At 39.7% G+C, this 13,036-nt stretch overlaps 1 protein-coding gene across 1 annotated transcript in view; it reads left to right on the plus strand.

Annotated features, from left to right (window-relative positions):
- Positions 1 to 13,036, plus strand: part of TENM2 (teneurin transmembrane protein 2) — a 1,399,253-nt gene that overhangs the window by 1,232,520 nt on the left and 153,697 nt on the right. Inside the window, 1 exon segment of the mRNA XM_043982744.1 lies at positions 6,542 to 6,737. Coding sequence (XP_043838679.1) covers positions 6,542 to 6,737 — 196 coding nt within the window.

Here is a 13,036-nt window from a genome sequence, read left to right on the forward strand (position 1 = left end):
GTTTTGCTGTCAGTTTGTATATCACATCAAATACTAATTCACAGAATTCACTAATGAGATATTTAATCTCATTTTTAAGGAGGATAGTTTTACAAACACAATCTCAAGTCTTTATTGACACTCTGGGACCTAACATAGGTTAGGCTAAGGAGATTTTGTGAAATCTATAAAAGCCTCAATTTTGCTAGAAGTAGATGTAAAGTGCCATGAAAAGCAGACTCCTCCAAAGGCCCTTTGTGTCTGTTGTTGGTGTCTAAGGGTACCCCACAGCAGTCAGTGAAAATTAGCATGTGCTCACATGTCTAGTGATCAAACAGCAAGATCTAAGATGGGCACAGGGGCATCTTCTGGTGTTTTCTTTTGAAAGACCCATGTGCAAGTTTACTGAGGAGGAGAGCAAGGGCTCTTAGACTTACAACTAAAAGGGAGCTTTTCTAATCTAACCCTTTGGGGGCAGCTAGGTGGCACAGTGGATAAAGCACAGGCCCTGGATTCAGGAGGACCTGAGTTCAAATCTGGCCTCAGACACTTGACACTTACTAGCTGTGTGACCCTGGGCAAGTCACTTAACCCTCACTGTCCTGCAAAAAATAAAATCTCCTCTAATCTAACCCTTTCATGTTACCGGGGACGGGGGGGGGGGAAGGGGGGAAATGAGGTCTAGAGAAATCAAACAAGGTTGCATTGGTAGTAAAAGGAGAGCAGGGATTGGAACCTACCTCTCGTGACTCATGTGATCTTAGACAAATTAGTTGCTCATCCTCCCTGTGACTCAGTTTCTCTGACAATAAAATGAGGAGGTTGGATTCTGTGGCCTCCATGCTCCTTCCCAGCTTTCGTTCTACAATCCAATGATTCCAGCTTTTCATCGCACCACACTGCCTCTCAAGGAGAAAAGTCGAACCATTATCTCCAGAAGGCAGATGTTCTTGTCGTTTGAATCTGAAGTGATAGAAAACAGGAAAGATGGGAGAGCTTTGTATGTGTAAGGTCAGTGTAGAATGGTGAACCTGATTTATATTTTCCTGACTAAACCGCCTGGCTGTACAGGAGTCATTGGCATTTCTATAAGTGAATCTGTGCTGGGATTTCAATCCATTAAGGTCCATAAAGGTGCAAAGTTCCTAAAGTGGTCATTCGGAGGAAACCAGAGCATAAAAACAAAAGACAGACAGAACTCGAGAAACGATTCAAACTTTTCAAATGCAGGGGGAAAGTCCAGGTCATACTCAGAGAGCAGAATCATTACCCACAGTGGTTCTATTCTTCCATGCACCCAGGCATTCATTCTATGGCTGGAAGCCTTCACGGTCTGTTCCCCTATTCTCAGGGATGCATTTGATTTATTTTTACATCTAGCCCACACGAGACACTCCTATTGATTCTGGAATGGCATGGAGCCAGATGTGACATTTTTGATAAACCATTGGATAAAGACAATTAGATGAGAACGTGCAGTAAATAAAGAATCACATAGGCAAGGCAACAAGAGGTGAAGTATTGATTTAGCTGGCCTTGCGGTAGAACAGATCTACATTTTGGGATGGCCTTGAGACTGTTATTAGCTTCACTGACCCAGACCGGGTATGCCATAGTCAGGTGACTCATCTGGTCTTCAGAGAAATCTCTTCCAGCATTTCTCTGGGTTTAATCAGATGGACAACACAATTACCTAGTGACCTTGTGGGAAGGACTGAAATGTGAATAAAAGAAATCCCTACTGTTAAGCATGGTGCATGTCTACTTTGTGACGTCTATGTCGCCTTCCTGACTCTGAAGCACTGTGATTCTGTCATATAGCTGTTGTGCTCTAACTTAAAGCTATGCCTTTCTTTGGCTGTTGCTTAAAATTGAGGGCAAAGCTTTATCTCTTAGTATTGACTTATCCAGGCAAGGACTGAGTAATGCCAGATGGTTATAGGTGAAGGCCTCTGGAAGTGCTAGTATATGCATTCCTGTGTTCATTTGTCCCACTTTCACGACCTTGTCTGCAAACCCAACACAAAAGCACATTATTAAATGGAAAGGAAATGTGGCCAAGCATCGAGATGTTTTGAGTTGCTCTCATTTTGAGCATGTGCCTAGTGGCTTTTTGTCTCCTTTCTAGAAAGTGGCATTTTCAATGGATTTTAGAACTAAATCAGGCCAACCACACAGGTAAATTGGCAGCTGTTCTCTGCAAGGCTGAGGATATTGCTCTTTGCTCCTACAAAAGGGGACATAATGAAAGAATACAGCAAAGAATTCTACCAGTGTAGTCACACCCAAAGAGGGGGGAAATGGTGCAAATGTTGGAGTACAAGCCAGTCTTTTTTGAAAAGGTGTCAGCTTCTGTTCCTCTCTCTCTTTAGTCTGTTTTGTGTTCCTCTATGGGACTGGCACAATGAATGACAAGAGAGTTGTTATGACTAAGAAACATAAAGGTGGATTCCTTGACACAAGTTTATGATCTTCCTCTCGATCCTGGGGGGTGAATGTCCAGAACAATCCTTTGCAGCTGTGCCCAACTGACATCTTGCAGGGAAATATGGAGACTGAAGACTGGTCAGAATGTGGAGTCTTGCAACTGTCATAAGAGGCCACAGAGATAGAAGGGCAGAATGCCTGCCGTGGAGCTGGCCGTGGTACTGAAGAGGTTGTCTTTCCTGTACCTTGGACTAGTACTTCCTCTCTTTGAAAGAGAGAAAAGAAATTGTGCTTAGCTTTAATGAGGAGAATTCCTGGTGCACTTTGCCACGGGCATTGCTGGAAGCAGAAAGATATGTACAGGCCCCTTTGAGTGACCTGCTCTTGCTAAGTCACTCCCACGATCACTGGATGAGACCAGAGACCCTGTGGCTAATGTGGCTTCAAGCAACCCTCACACGTGCATGCTGTTTCCCTTCAATCCTACCAACTGCTGAGTTTGCCCTGCCATCTGAGGTAGAAGCAACATCAGACATAGAGGAGGTAGAGGAGGCTGCCAGCACCAGGAGAGGGGAACAGCATGCCGTCAGAGAGAAATGTCAGCTTTTATTGCTTTCCTTTTCCATGTCAACCCTTAGTGAACAGACGTTCCAAGTAGCAATAAAGTTATTTTCCCCTTTTTCCAAGGGTCTTGGACCCAATAACAACATCTTCCCAAAGGGTAATGAGGCTGTCTTTAACCTTGCCCTCCTTGGCAGGTGTGTGTGTTTGTGTAGGTTCTAGGGAGCATCCCTGATGTAAGAATACAATATATTGAAAAGGACTGGCAACTTACCTTCCAAGAAAAAAAAATGAGTGACATGGTGTGTGCCTCTGCTATACTTTAACTGATTCCCCAACCCACTAAGTTTTCTTCATTACAACTCCTTCAATAGTCTCTGCCAAGAGGAAGAGGGATTTATAATTGGATCAGTCAAATATTTTCTGTGGCTTGTTTCTTTGCCTCTTGAGTGTCTGTAAATGTTGCATTTAATGCCACTTTATGAATGACTGATGATTCGGAGTCATGGACCTCACATAGCATGCTAACATGTGTTGTTTTTCAAAGAGTAAAGAAACCAAAGTAAAAAGGGTAGGGGCTTTTTTGGTTGTTTATTTCATGTTGTTATTACTTTCCCCACTCATTCTGTGTATTGAAGCAAAGAGAATTGCAGGCTGCCCGGAGCAGCCAGGAAGCCAGCCATAATATACCCTTTTCTCTTTGGGAAAAGGACCGTGTGGTTTATAAGCTGCTTTTGTTATTAGACAGTATGGAGATAAAGTGAAGCACCCTTCTTCTTAAGCCAAGTACATTACAGTTGCCAGGGCTCATCTCTATTCTATACCCTGAGTTTGCTGAAGTTGGGTCCAGGAGCAACACAGCCAGTGCTGTTACTGTTACTATTACTATTTGTGTTACTATTTTCCATCGATGAATTGTCCATCCACAATACCATTACATAAAGAAGTTATACTGGCAAAGAACAGGTCACTGGAATGTGGCCTCCTTCTAAAGTTAGTCAGTCTGCCAAGCCAGCTGGTCAGACTGAGACTTAACAATTCTAGAGTGCATAGCCTCTCTTGAACCAGATGGTTCCCAAGCAAACCAACTGCTTCCAGTCCTGGAATGCAGACATGATGGCTCTCTGGGTTGACTCATTCAGTCTTCAGGAGTTCCCATCCCTTCTCTAAAACCTAAGTGTGATTACTTGTGCTGTGCCTCATTGTACTGTGGACTTTCCATAGTCACCTATAGGACAAATTGGAATTTGAGTGGAAAATGTATATATCCATGTCCCTAGTGAAAAACATCTGTTAATATTGTAAAACATTCTGAGAATGCATCGTGTTCTAGGTGGGTATATGCTCTAGAAAGAAAAATAAATCATAAGGGTATGAATTCTGGAGAGACATGAAAAAGGAGAAGATTAAAGGATCCCCTAAGTTGATTCATATGAAGTAGATATACTTTTGTTAATAATCCCATTGAGAAATGACAATGATGGAATCATGTTTGCTTCAGAAAAAAAACTTTCATTCAGATAACCTGAAACCATTTCTTCTGTATCAACAAATGGAAGGACTTTGAGAAGCCAGGTGGAATACATATTTCTTTATCTATTTCTATATATTTATCTATAAAATATATGTGTATACATACATATACGTATGTGTATATATACATATACATATACATATATATGTATATATAAAATTTCCCAATGTCCTTGGCAAAATATCTTGTTAGAAAAACGTCTCCAATCTTTTCCCCAAAGTGACTTGATTAGTCATAGACTAGGTGTCCCCTAACTCTAAAGTAATTTTCATGGTCCTTGGCTTGTTAACCCACTCATAGGGTGACATAAAAGTAATCTTATTCCTTATAGGTTCCCTCATGGGGATGATATCTGAGATTTTTTTTTTAAATGAAGAAGTCCTTTCCTACTTCGGCAGCAATGAAGTGATGTTCTTTTTTCTAGCCAAAAGTAATTCATGGAAATGTAGTGTCTTTGGTTAGAGTCTTAAGAAGGTGATTTAGAAAACAAATTATTTTTAGTCTGAGAAAACAGCATGCTTGCCTCAAAGTCCTCATCTGCAAAATGGGGATAATAATAGTACCAATTTTCCAGGGTTGTTGTAAGGATGAAGTGATTTATTTATAAAATGCATAGTACAGTGTGTAGCACACTGTAGGTGTTATATAAATGCTAGCTATTTGTGTTACCATCATCATTATTATTGTTATTCCTATTATTATTAATAATAATAATTTTAGGTTACTTATCTCAGTCTTTAAAGTCCAGCCTCCCACTTTCAGCCATGACTAACAATAAATTGGGTTGAAAGAAACTAAACACATATATAATTTTCACTCTTTGTAGATAAAATGCCCCTTCCTGAGGCACAGGTTTTTAGGAACAAGAGAGCCAACCCCATTCTCACTTTATTTACCTTGTCTAGGAAGTTTCCAAAAAGATTTGGGGTTAAGCTCCATGAAACTCCCTGAACTAATACTCACTTAGGGGAAGAAAGGGAATAGGGAGAGAAACTAATTAATCCCACAGTGGGAATTTGCATTAATTAAAAATTCAAAAATTGGAATTCTTAAAATGTTTCTTTAAATGCTCCAACATATCTTTGATGTAAAATGATACAGCATGCCGGTCAGGAGATTGCCCTATTACAGCCTGTGGCACTTACTTCCTATCTCCCCAGCTAGAAACCAGTACCTTTGATCATCCCTCTCCTGAATCCCATTTGTAAAATGTGTCACAAGTCCTATACTCTCTTTCCCTAATAAACTTCTCTCAAATTTTGATGCCCTCCATCTATATTCTCAATGTCATTGCCCTAGCCCAAACCGTCATCACTTCACCTCTCTATCACTGCAATCATTTTTCTGAAAGATCTTCTTTCTCATTAATCTATCCTTACATTATCAAAATCATCTTCCTAAAACAGTTCTTTCATGTCATTCATGTGGTCAAGAATCTCCAGTGATGCCCTATTGACTTCCACAGCAAGTAAGTTCAACTGCTCGCCAGTATGCAATGTCCTCTCCTTATCATGGTGTCTTACATGTTCCCTGTACATACCAAACTTATTTCTCCATTCCTACCTTTGCTCGTGTTCTTTTTCCCACTTGAAACAGTCTTCCTCCTCTTTGAAATGTCCTTATTCCTCCCCTCCACCCATCATAAATTTATCTGGTTTTCAAAGCTTAAGTCAAATCCTAGTTCCTCATTTTAAACTTTCTCCTTCTACTCCAACCTACAAAGATCTCTCCATGCCCTAAACTATTGGACTTTTTTGTTAGTAAAGCATTTTGTATCTTCTACAACGTTGTCAATTCCTCCTTGATGATAGTACTCTGTTTAAATGTGAGTATTTTGCAAACTTTAAAATTCTATACAAAGGTCAAATAGTATCAGCATCATCAACAACATCAAATATCTTTGGTAGCTCCTCAGTATTGGATATACAGTAGGTATTCAAACTTTTTTGATTGATTGTCAGAGAAGAAGGAAGGAATAGGCATTGGCTGTTGGGATCTCTCTCTCTTTATTTCACATGCAATTTCCTTCTCTTCTAACAGTATGACTTCATGGAACGCCTGGATGGCAAAGAGAAATGGAGTGTGGTAGAGTCTCCCCGGGAACGCCGGAGCATCCAGACACTGGTCCAGAATGAAGCTGTGTTTGTACAATATTTGGATGTAGGTCTGTGGCACCTGGCCTTTTACAATGATGGCAAAGACAAAGAAATGGTTTCCTTCAACACAGTTGTCTTAGGTATGTGTAAGAGTTGATTTGGTAATCTTATTCCTTGGATACTGGTGTTAATGCCCCCATCCACTTGACACAAGATACATTCCCTAGTTACTGTTTTGCCAATTACAAGAAGCTGAAATCCATAAACTACAACTAAGGCAAAGTATAGATAGTATTTAACCAATGAGCTATTATCACCCTTTAAAAATTTAGGGACAAAACCTCAATATAGTTATTCTGAGAATTCCATTCAGCTTCCAAAGTGTTTGGGGTTTTTTGCCTAAAGTACATGCTTCACCATGTCTCATACACACATGCACACACATGCACATAATAAACTCCAGTGGTTCATTCAAATCCCAACTAAAATCCCACCTTCTATAAGAAGCCCTTCCCAATCCCTCTTAATTCTAGAGCCTTCCCCCTGTTGATTATTTCCTGTTTATGCTGTATGTATCTTGCTTATATACTTTTGTTTGCTTGCTGTCTCCCTTATTCGATGGTGAGATCCTTGAGGAAAGGGACTATCATTTGCCTTTTTATTCCCAATGCTTAGCACAGTGCCTAGAATATAGTAGATGCTTGATAGAGGCTTATTGATTGACAGACATTCAACTCAAGAAAGTAAGAGAGAGAAATAATACCTTTCTTTAAGAGACCTTTAGTGAATCTATAAAATAGGGTTTTATATAGGTTTCAATCAGGGTTTAAATAGAACCGAACAAATTATTTAGGGTTCTGTGTTAGCACCAATCCCAAGCATTTTACTATATATGAATTTGGTAAAAGTCATCTTCTCTGTTTTGTCCTTTTTTTGTTGAGCCAAGAAATAAATACCTCCTTTCTCATGATTTTTGCCATCTGCAAATGTCCAAACCCAGAAGACAAGCCTTTTCAGTCATCTCTCACAAATGCTTTTTAATTCATTCCATGGTTAAGACTTGGTCTTCCAGTCCCAGGACTCCTGAAGCACCATCTGCTTCCTAAACGACATAAGATGACTCCTAATTCAGGAAGCATTTCCTTGCTTATGGTCACAATGGCAGAGTGTTTAAGAACCAGACACACTTAATATTGCACAAACGACTGAGCCTTGAAGTCAACCCCTGTCTCTTCTGTTGTAGGAAATTCCCCAATACCTATGTGGTAGAAATGTTCCCCCTCCTTTCTGGTATTTTCCAAACCAATTAGGAATTTCAATTTCTTCTGTTAAGTAAATGGGGGGAAACATTCCACAAAAAAGGGAAAACTTGCAAGGTCACATTACATGCAAAGAAATGAGAACTCCACTGAAGGAACTAATACAGGACCAATTTAAAACTAAAAAAACTAATAGAAACAACTGAAATAAAACAAATTTGCTTTGGGTTAAGGGTCCTTATATATGCAAAGAGTGTGATATAAAATGATTTCCCTTTGGTAATCCTGGGTTTATACCAAGAAAGTATATAGCATACACACCAATGCTGATGAGTAGGATTTGAAACAAATCTAGACAAGTTATTAGTAAGTAAGCCCATGGTCAACAAACTTCTTAGTGGCAGAAACAAGTATGGTACATTCCCGTCAATGTCACTCTGTTGTCCTCTGAAGAGGAAACCTATCCATGAACCTGTTTCGAATACATTAATCTACTTATACTTGGGTTTGCAAGTAAAAGAGTCCTTGCAATTTTCTAATGAATTTGGACAGTTGAATTCTGTCCAGATGTGGGGTTTTTAAAACCACTTTAATAAGATGGATTAGGAGTTTAATTATCTCAATAATTCTCTCATCTTTTCATTCATTTTGCTCTTATAGACACTTATTGTATTTTTCTACCCTTAGTAAAGGGTAGTAAAAGTGGTACAGTGGACAGAATGCTGGGCCTGGAATCAGGAAGACCTGAGTTCAGATGTGACCTCAGATACTTATTAGTTGTGTGACCACTAGGCAAGTCATTTAACCTCAATTCCCCTCAGTTTCCACAGCTCTAAAATAGAGATAATAATAACACCTACCTCACAGGGTTGTTAGTGAGGAGCCAAGGAAATACTCAGTGCTTGGCATATAGTGGGTTCTTTAAAAATGCTTTAGTTCCTTCTTTCCTTAGTCCATTCATTACCTTTACTTTTCCTATTGTAGGCAAGATGCCCAGAGAATTTCCCTTGTCTGCACTATCTTACAAGGAAAGTCAAAGGTAACAGGTCTAATAGTTGGGTAGATAGAGAAATGATAGTAATTGGCAAAAATAAGGAGGAAAGAAGAGTGTTTAATTCCATTCTGAGGTTCTTTCTCAGAAGTATCATTATCAGAACTTTCTCCATCAAGAGGGAACAGGGAGCTGAAAGTGTGATATGAAACAGAAGAAACGATGTTAGATAAGTGTTAACTACTAATCACATTAAATATGCCTTTGAATTCACAGAAAATGTCTTTATGTGCTCCAGAGAGGAGTAGTCTTATTCCATAGATAGATTTCATCTTCAGAGAAATAGAATTTTTTTCATTTTATATTTTATATCATTCTTGTGATTTAGCTTCTTTTAAGAAAGATCACTCTTGAGGAGACTTGCTCAACCAATGCTGATCTGTGCCTGCTCTGTAAATTAGAGTATTAGAGAAATGCCTAGGACACTAAGAGGTTAAGTGATTTGCCAGGGTCACCCAACTGGTATGTGTCAAAGGTGAGAACTAATCCTCGTCTTGCTAATTCAAGACTTGCTCTCCACAGTGCCCCACCATACATCTCAATACTGCTCATTTCTATTTCTCTAAGCTTTAAAGTTGACAAAGCATTTTCTATACAGGGTGTCCCAAAAGTCTTAGTGCTGTTTGAAGCTTTTAGGGCATAGTGCAGTTTTAATGTAAGTATAGCTCTAAGCCCTAATAGCTTAAAATTGCTCTAAAGACCCCTAAAGATTCAAATCCTTGACCTACCACTTATTTATTACCTTGCGACTTTCTGAGTTTCACTTTCCTCACATGTAAAATCAAGGGGAAGGTAGAGGGAGGTTGTACAAATTGTCCCCAGAGGTGCTCTAAATCAATGATCCTCTGAAATTGAAAGGAAGGCCCAGTGAGGCAGATACTATGACTATCCCCGTTTTACAGATGAGAAAACTGAGGCTGAGAATAGTGTGGTGATTTGCCCCCAGGGCCACAAAGCTATTCATTGTCATGGACCAAGAAACTAACCATGATCTTCATGGGTTCTACCATATTTGGTTCTGCCATTGTGGACTTGGTTTAACCCAGGTCTATTCAGTAATAAAGTTATCTATATTTGCTTGATATTGCACTCACCCCAGCTCATGCTAATATGTTGCTCCCCTTTCTAAAGACTTGACTGTAATGGACAAGATAGAGAATTGATTCTGGATAAATGGGTACATGTTTTCATGAAGGAATTAATTTTTTTAACAAGCACTTATTGGGCAGCTAGGTGGCACAGTGGATAAAGCACTGACCCTGGATTCAGGGGGACCTGAGTTCAAATCCAACCATAGACACTTGACATTTACTAGCTGTGTGACCCTGGGCAAGTCACTTAACCCTCATTGCCCCACAAAAAAAAAGCACTTATTAAACTCTTATTATGTACCAAGCACAGGACTAAGCCCAAGAGCTAGAATTTTAAAAATTAAAAAGTATCTGCCTTCAAGGAGGTTCCATTCAGTGTATAGAGATAGCCCATAATGGAGAATCACAGCCAAGGAGAGGTATTTTGAGTTGAAAAGTCACAACAACAGTGGGAGCCACGAGTAAGTAAATTGACATGTTTTGTCAAGTAGTGGTGGGAATATTGGTTTGATTGCCATTACAAAACTAAAGAAGAAATGAGAGGATGTGGGGTTTGTACATGCATGGCATCGGGGTAGATGGCAAGAAGATGACCTGGGTAGAACACAGAGCATAGTTCCTTCTTGCTAGATATTATGGGCCATGTGATGATACACACCCATCATCAGGATAGCACACCCTTCAGAGTGGGAATGACAAGGGAAGAAAAGGTTACAGAAGGAGCAGTGGCAAGGGCTAAATGTAAAATATGGCAGACCTTCCCAGACATAATTGTCCTATGTAAGTGGGGAAAGGAGGATTAGAAGCAAGATATGAGAGCAGAGTGGAGAAAGTTCTGTTCAATCTCACCAAGTTAATAAGGATTCACTAGGATTGGCCTTTCATTCATGAACTGCAATGACATCAAAAATGTCTTTTAAAAATAAAGAATCAGGGGGCAACTAGGTGGCACAGTGGATAAAGCACCGGCTCTGGATTCAAGAGGACCTGAGTTCAAATCCGGCCTCAGACACTTGACACTTACTAGCTGTGTGACCCTGGGCAAGTCATTTAACCCTCATTGCCCTGCAAAAATAAAATTTTTTTAAATCCCTCTTCAAAAAATTAAAGGGAATTGCATTCCAAACAAGTTAAATTATTTTGGTTTGGGGGGGGAGGGCTGTACCCTGCCTCTCTGATACCAGTTTCTTTTTAAATTTTTTAACATTATATTTTTCCCAATTATATATAAAAACAATTTAACACTCCTTTTTCAAATTTTGAATTACAAATTCTCTCTACCACCCCCCGATTGAGAAGGCAAGAAATTTGATATAGATTATACATGTATAGACAGGCAAAACACATTTCTGTGTAAGTCATGCTTCTGCTACCAGTTTCTTTGTGTGTATGTGTGTGTGTGTGTGTATGTGTGTGTATGTGTTTGTGTTTGTGTTTGAGGCAATTGGGGTTAAGTGACTTCCCCAGGGTCACACAGCTAGTAAGTGTCAAGTGTCTGAAGCTGGATTGGAACTCAGGTCCTCCTGACTCCAGTTCCAGTGCTCTATCCACTGTACCACCTAGCTGCTCCCTACTACCAGCTTCTTTAGGCACAACTAGGGCAACATAAAGCACAGGGTCCTTTGGGCTTTGTCACTGACCCCAGAGAGATAGGTGACAGAGCTGTCCCTCTAGACTTTGGCTTCAAGAATATAGGTCCCCTATCACCCTCTCTGAATTCTCATATGGTGTCAGGAAAGTCAAAAGTGAGAATGCATTTATTAAGCACCTACTACAAACCAGGAATGGTGCTTAACTCTGGGAGGGAAACAGGAAACATGTCACCGGTAAGCTGCCCGTCACCACAAGATACTACCAAAGCATTTCTGTGCGAAATTTACCTGGGGAAAGATTGATTTGGCAGATCCTTGAATTGTATGCCTAATTTTTGATACAATAAATCTATTCATCAGGTGATCATTGAGGTGCCAGCAACAAACTGTAATCCTGTGAGGTTGGAGACGTCACCAGTGAGATGCACTATGAAAAGAGAGCAATATTGCTTGCTTTGGTTTTACAGTCCAAGGTGGGACTAAATGGGAAATTAGGTTTAAAAGAAAAATCTCTTTTAATACTCTCAGGTGACTCCATTAGGATAGATTAGACTTTATAGTTTTTCATACAATATAGCAAAGCCAATGTACCTGACTCCCTAGGAGGCAGCTAATGTCACATCGAAGACATGGCAGCAAGTAGTTTCTTTTCATCTTCTTTGTAATGTGAAACCTAAAAATCCACACCTTTTTTAACTTAAGAATTGAAAGCTGGGAGCAGCTAGGTGGCGCAGTGGATAGAGCACTGGCCCTGGAGTCAGGAGGACCTGAGTTCAAATCTGGCCTCAGACATTTGACACTTACTAGCTATGTGACCCTGGGCAAGTCACTTGACCCCAATTGCCTCACCCAAAAAAAAAAAAAAAAGAATTGAAAGCTGGTAGCCTATATATATCCAGATGCCAGGCAAAAAAGAGGCTTTTAGAGTAAAATTTCTAGTCTTCTACAGATTTGAACTGACATGAGAAAATGCCAAGATTGTTGATTTTTGAGTTTTTGTCAAGAGTTGGAAAGTGTATGTTGAAATGATATAGCCACATAGGCTACTTGAGAGGTGAACTTTTTATAAGGAAGGGAATAAGTATTTAAATAGCACCTACTATGTTCCAGGCACTTTGCTAAGTGCATTTTACTAATATTATCATTATGTTTGATCCTCACAACAACGTTGAGATGTAGGTGCTCTTACTATCCCCAGTTTATAGTTGAAGAAACTGAGGCACAGGTTATGTGATGTGCACAGGTACACACAGCTAGTCATTGTTTGAGGAAGGGATTGAATTCCAGTCTTTCTGACTTTGGCCTTGGTGCTCTATCTACCGCACTACCAGCTGTCTCTAAATTATAGTCTAAGATAGTTCAATTATAGTCTAAGTTAGGTAACTTCACTCCCCCAAACTGACATATTCCTAAGAAATTGTGTGTAAATTGAATAACAGTTTAAAG

The sequence above is a fragment of the Dromiciops gliroides genome, chromosome 2, assembly GCF_019393635.1.
Source record: "Dromiciops gliroides isolate mDroGli1 chromosome 2, mDroGli1.pri, whole genome shotgun sequence".
NCBI lineage: Eukaryota > Metazoa > Chordata > Mammalia > Microbiotheria > Microbiotheriidae > Dromiciops > Dromiciops gliroides.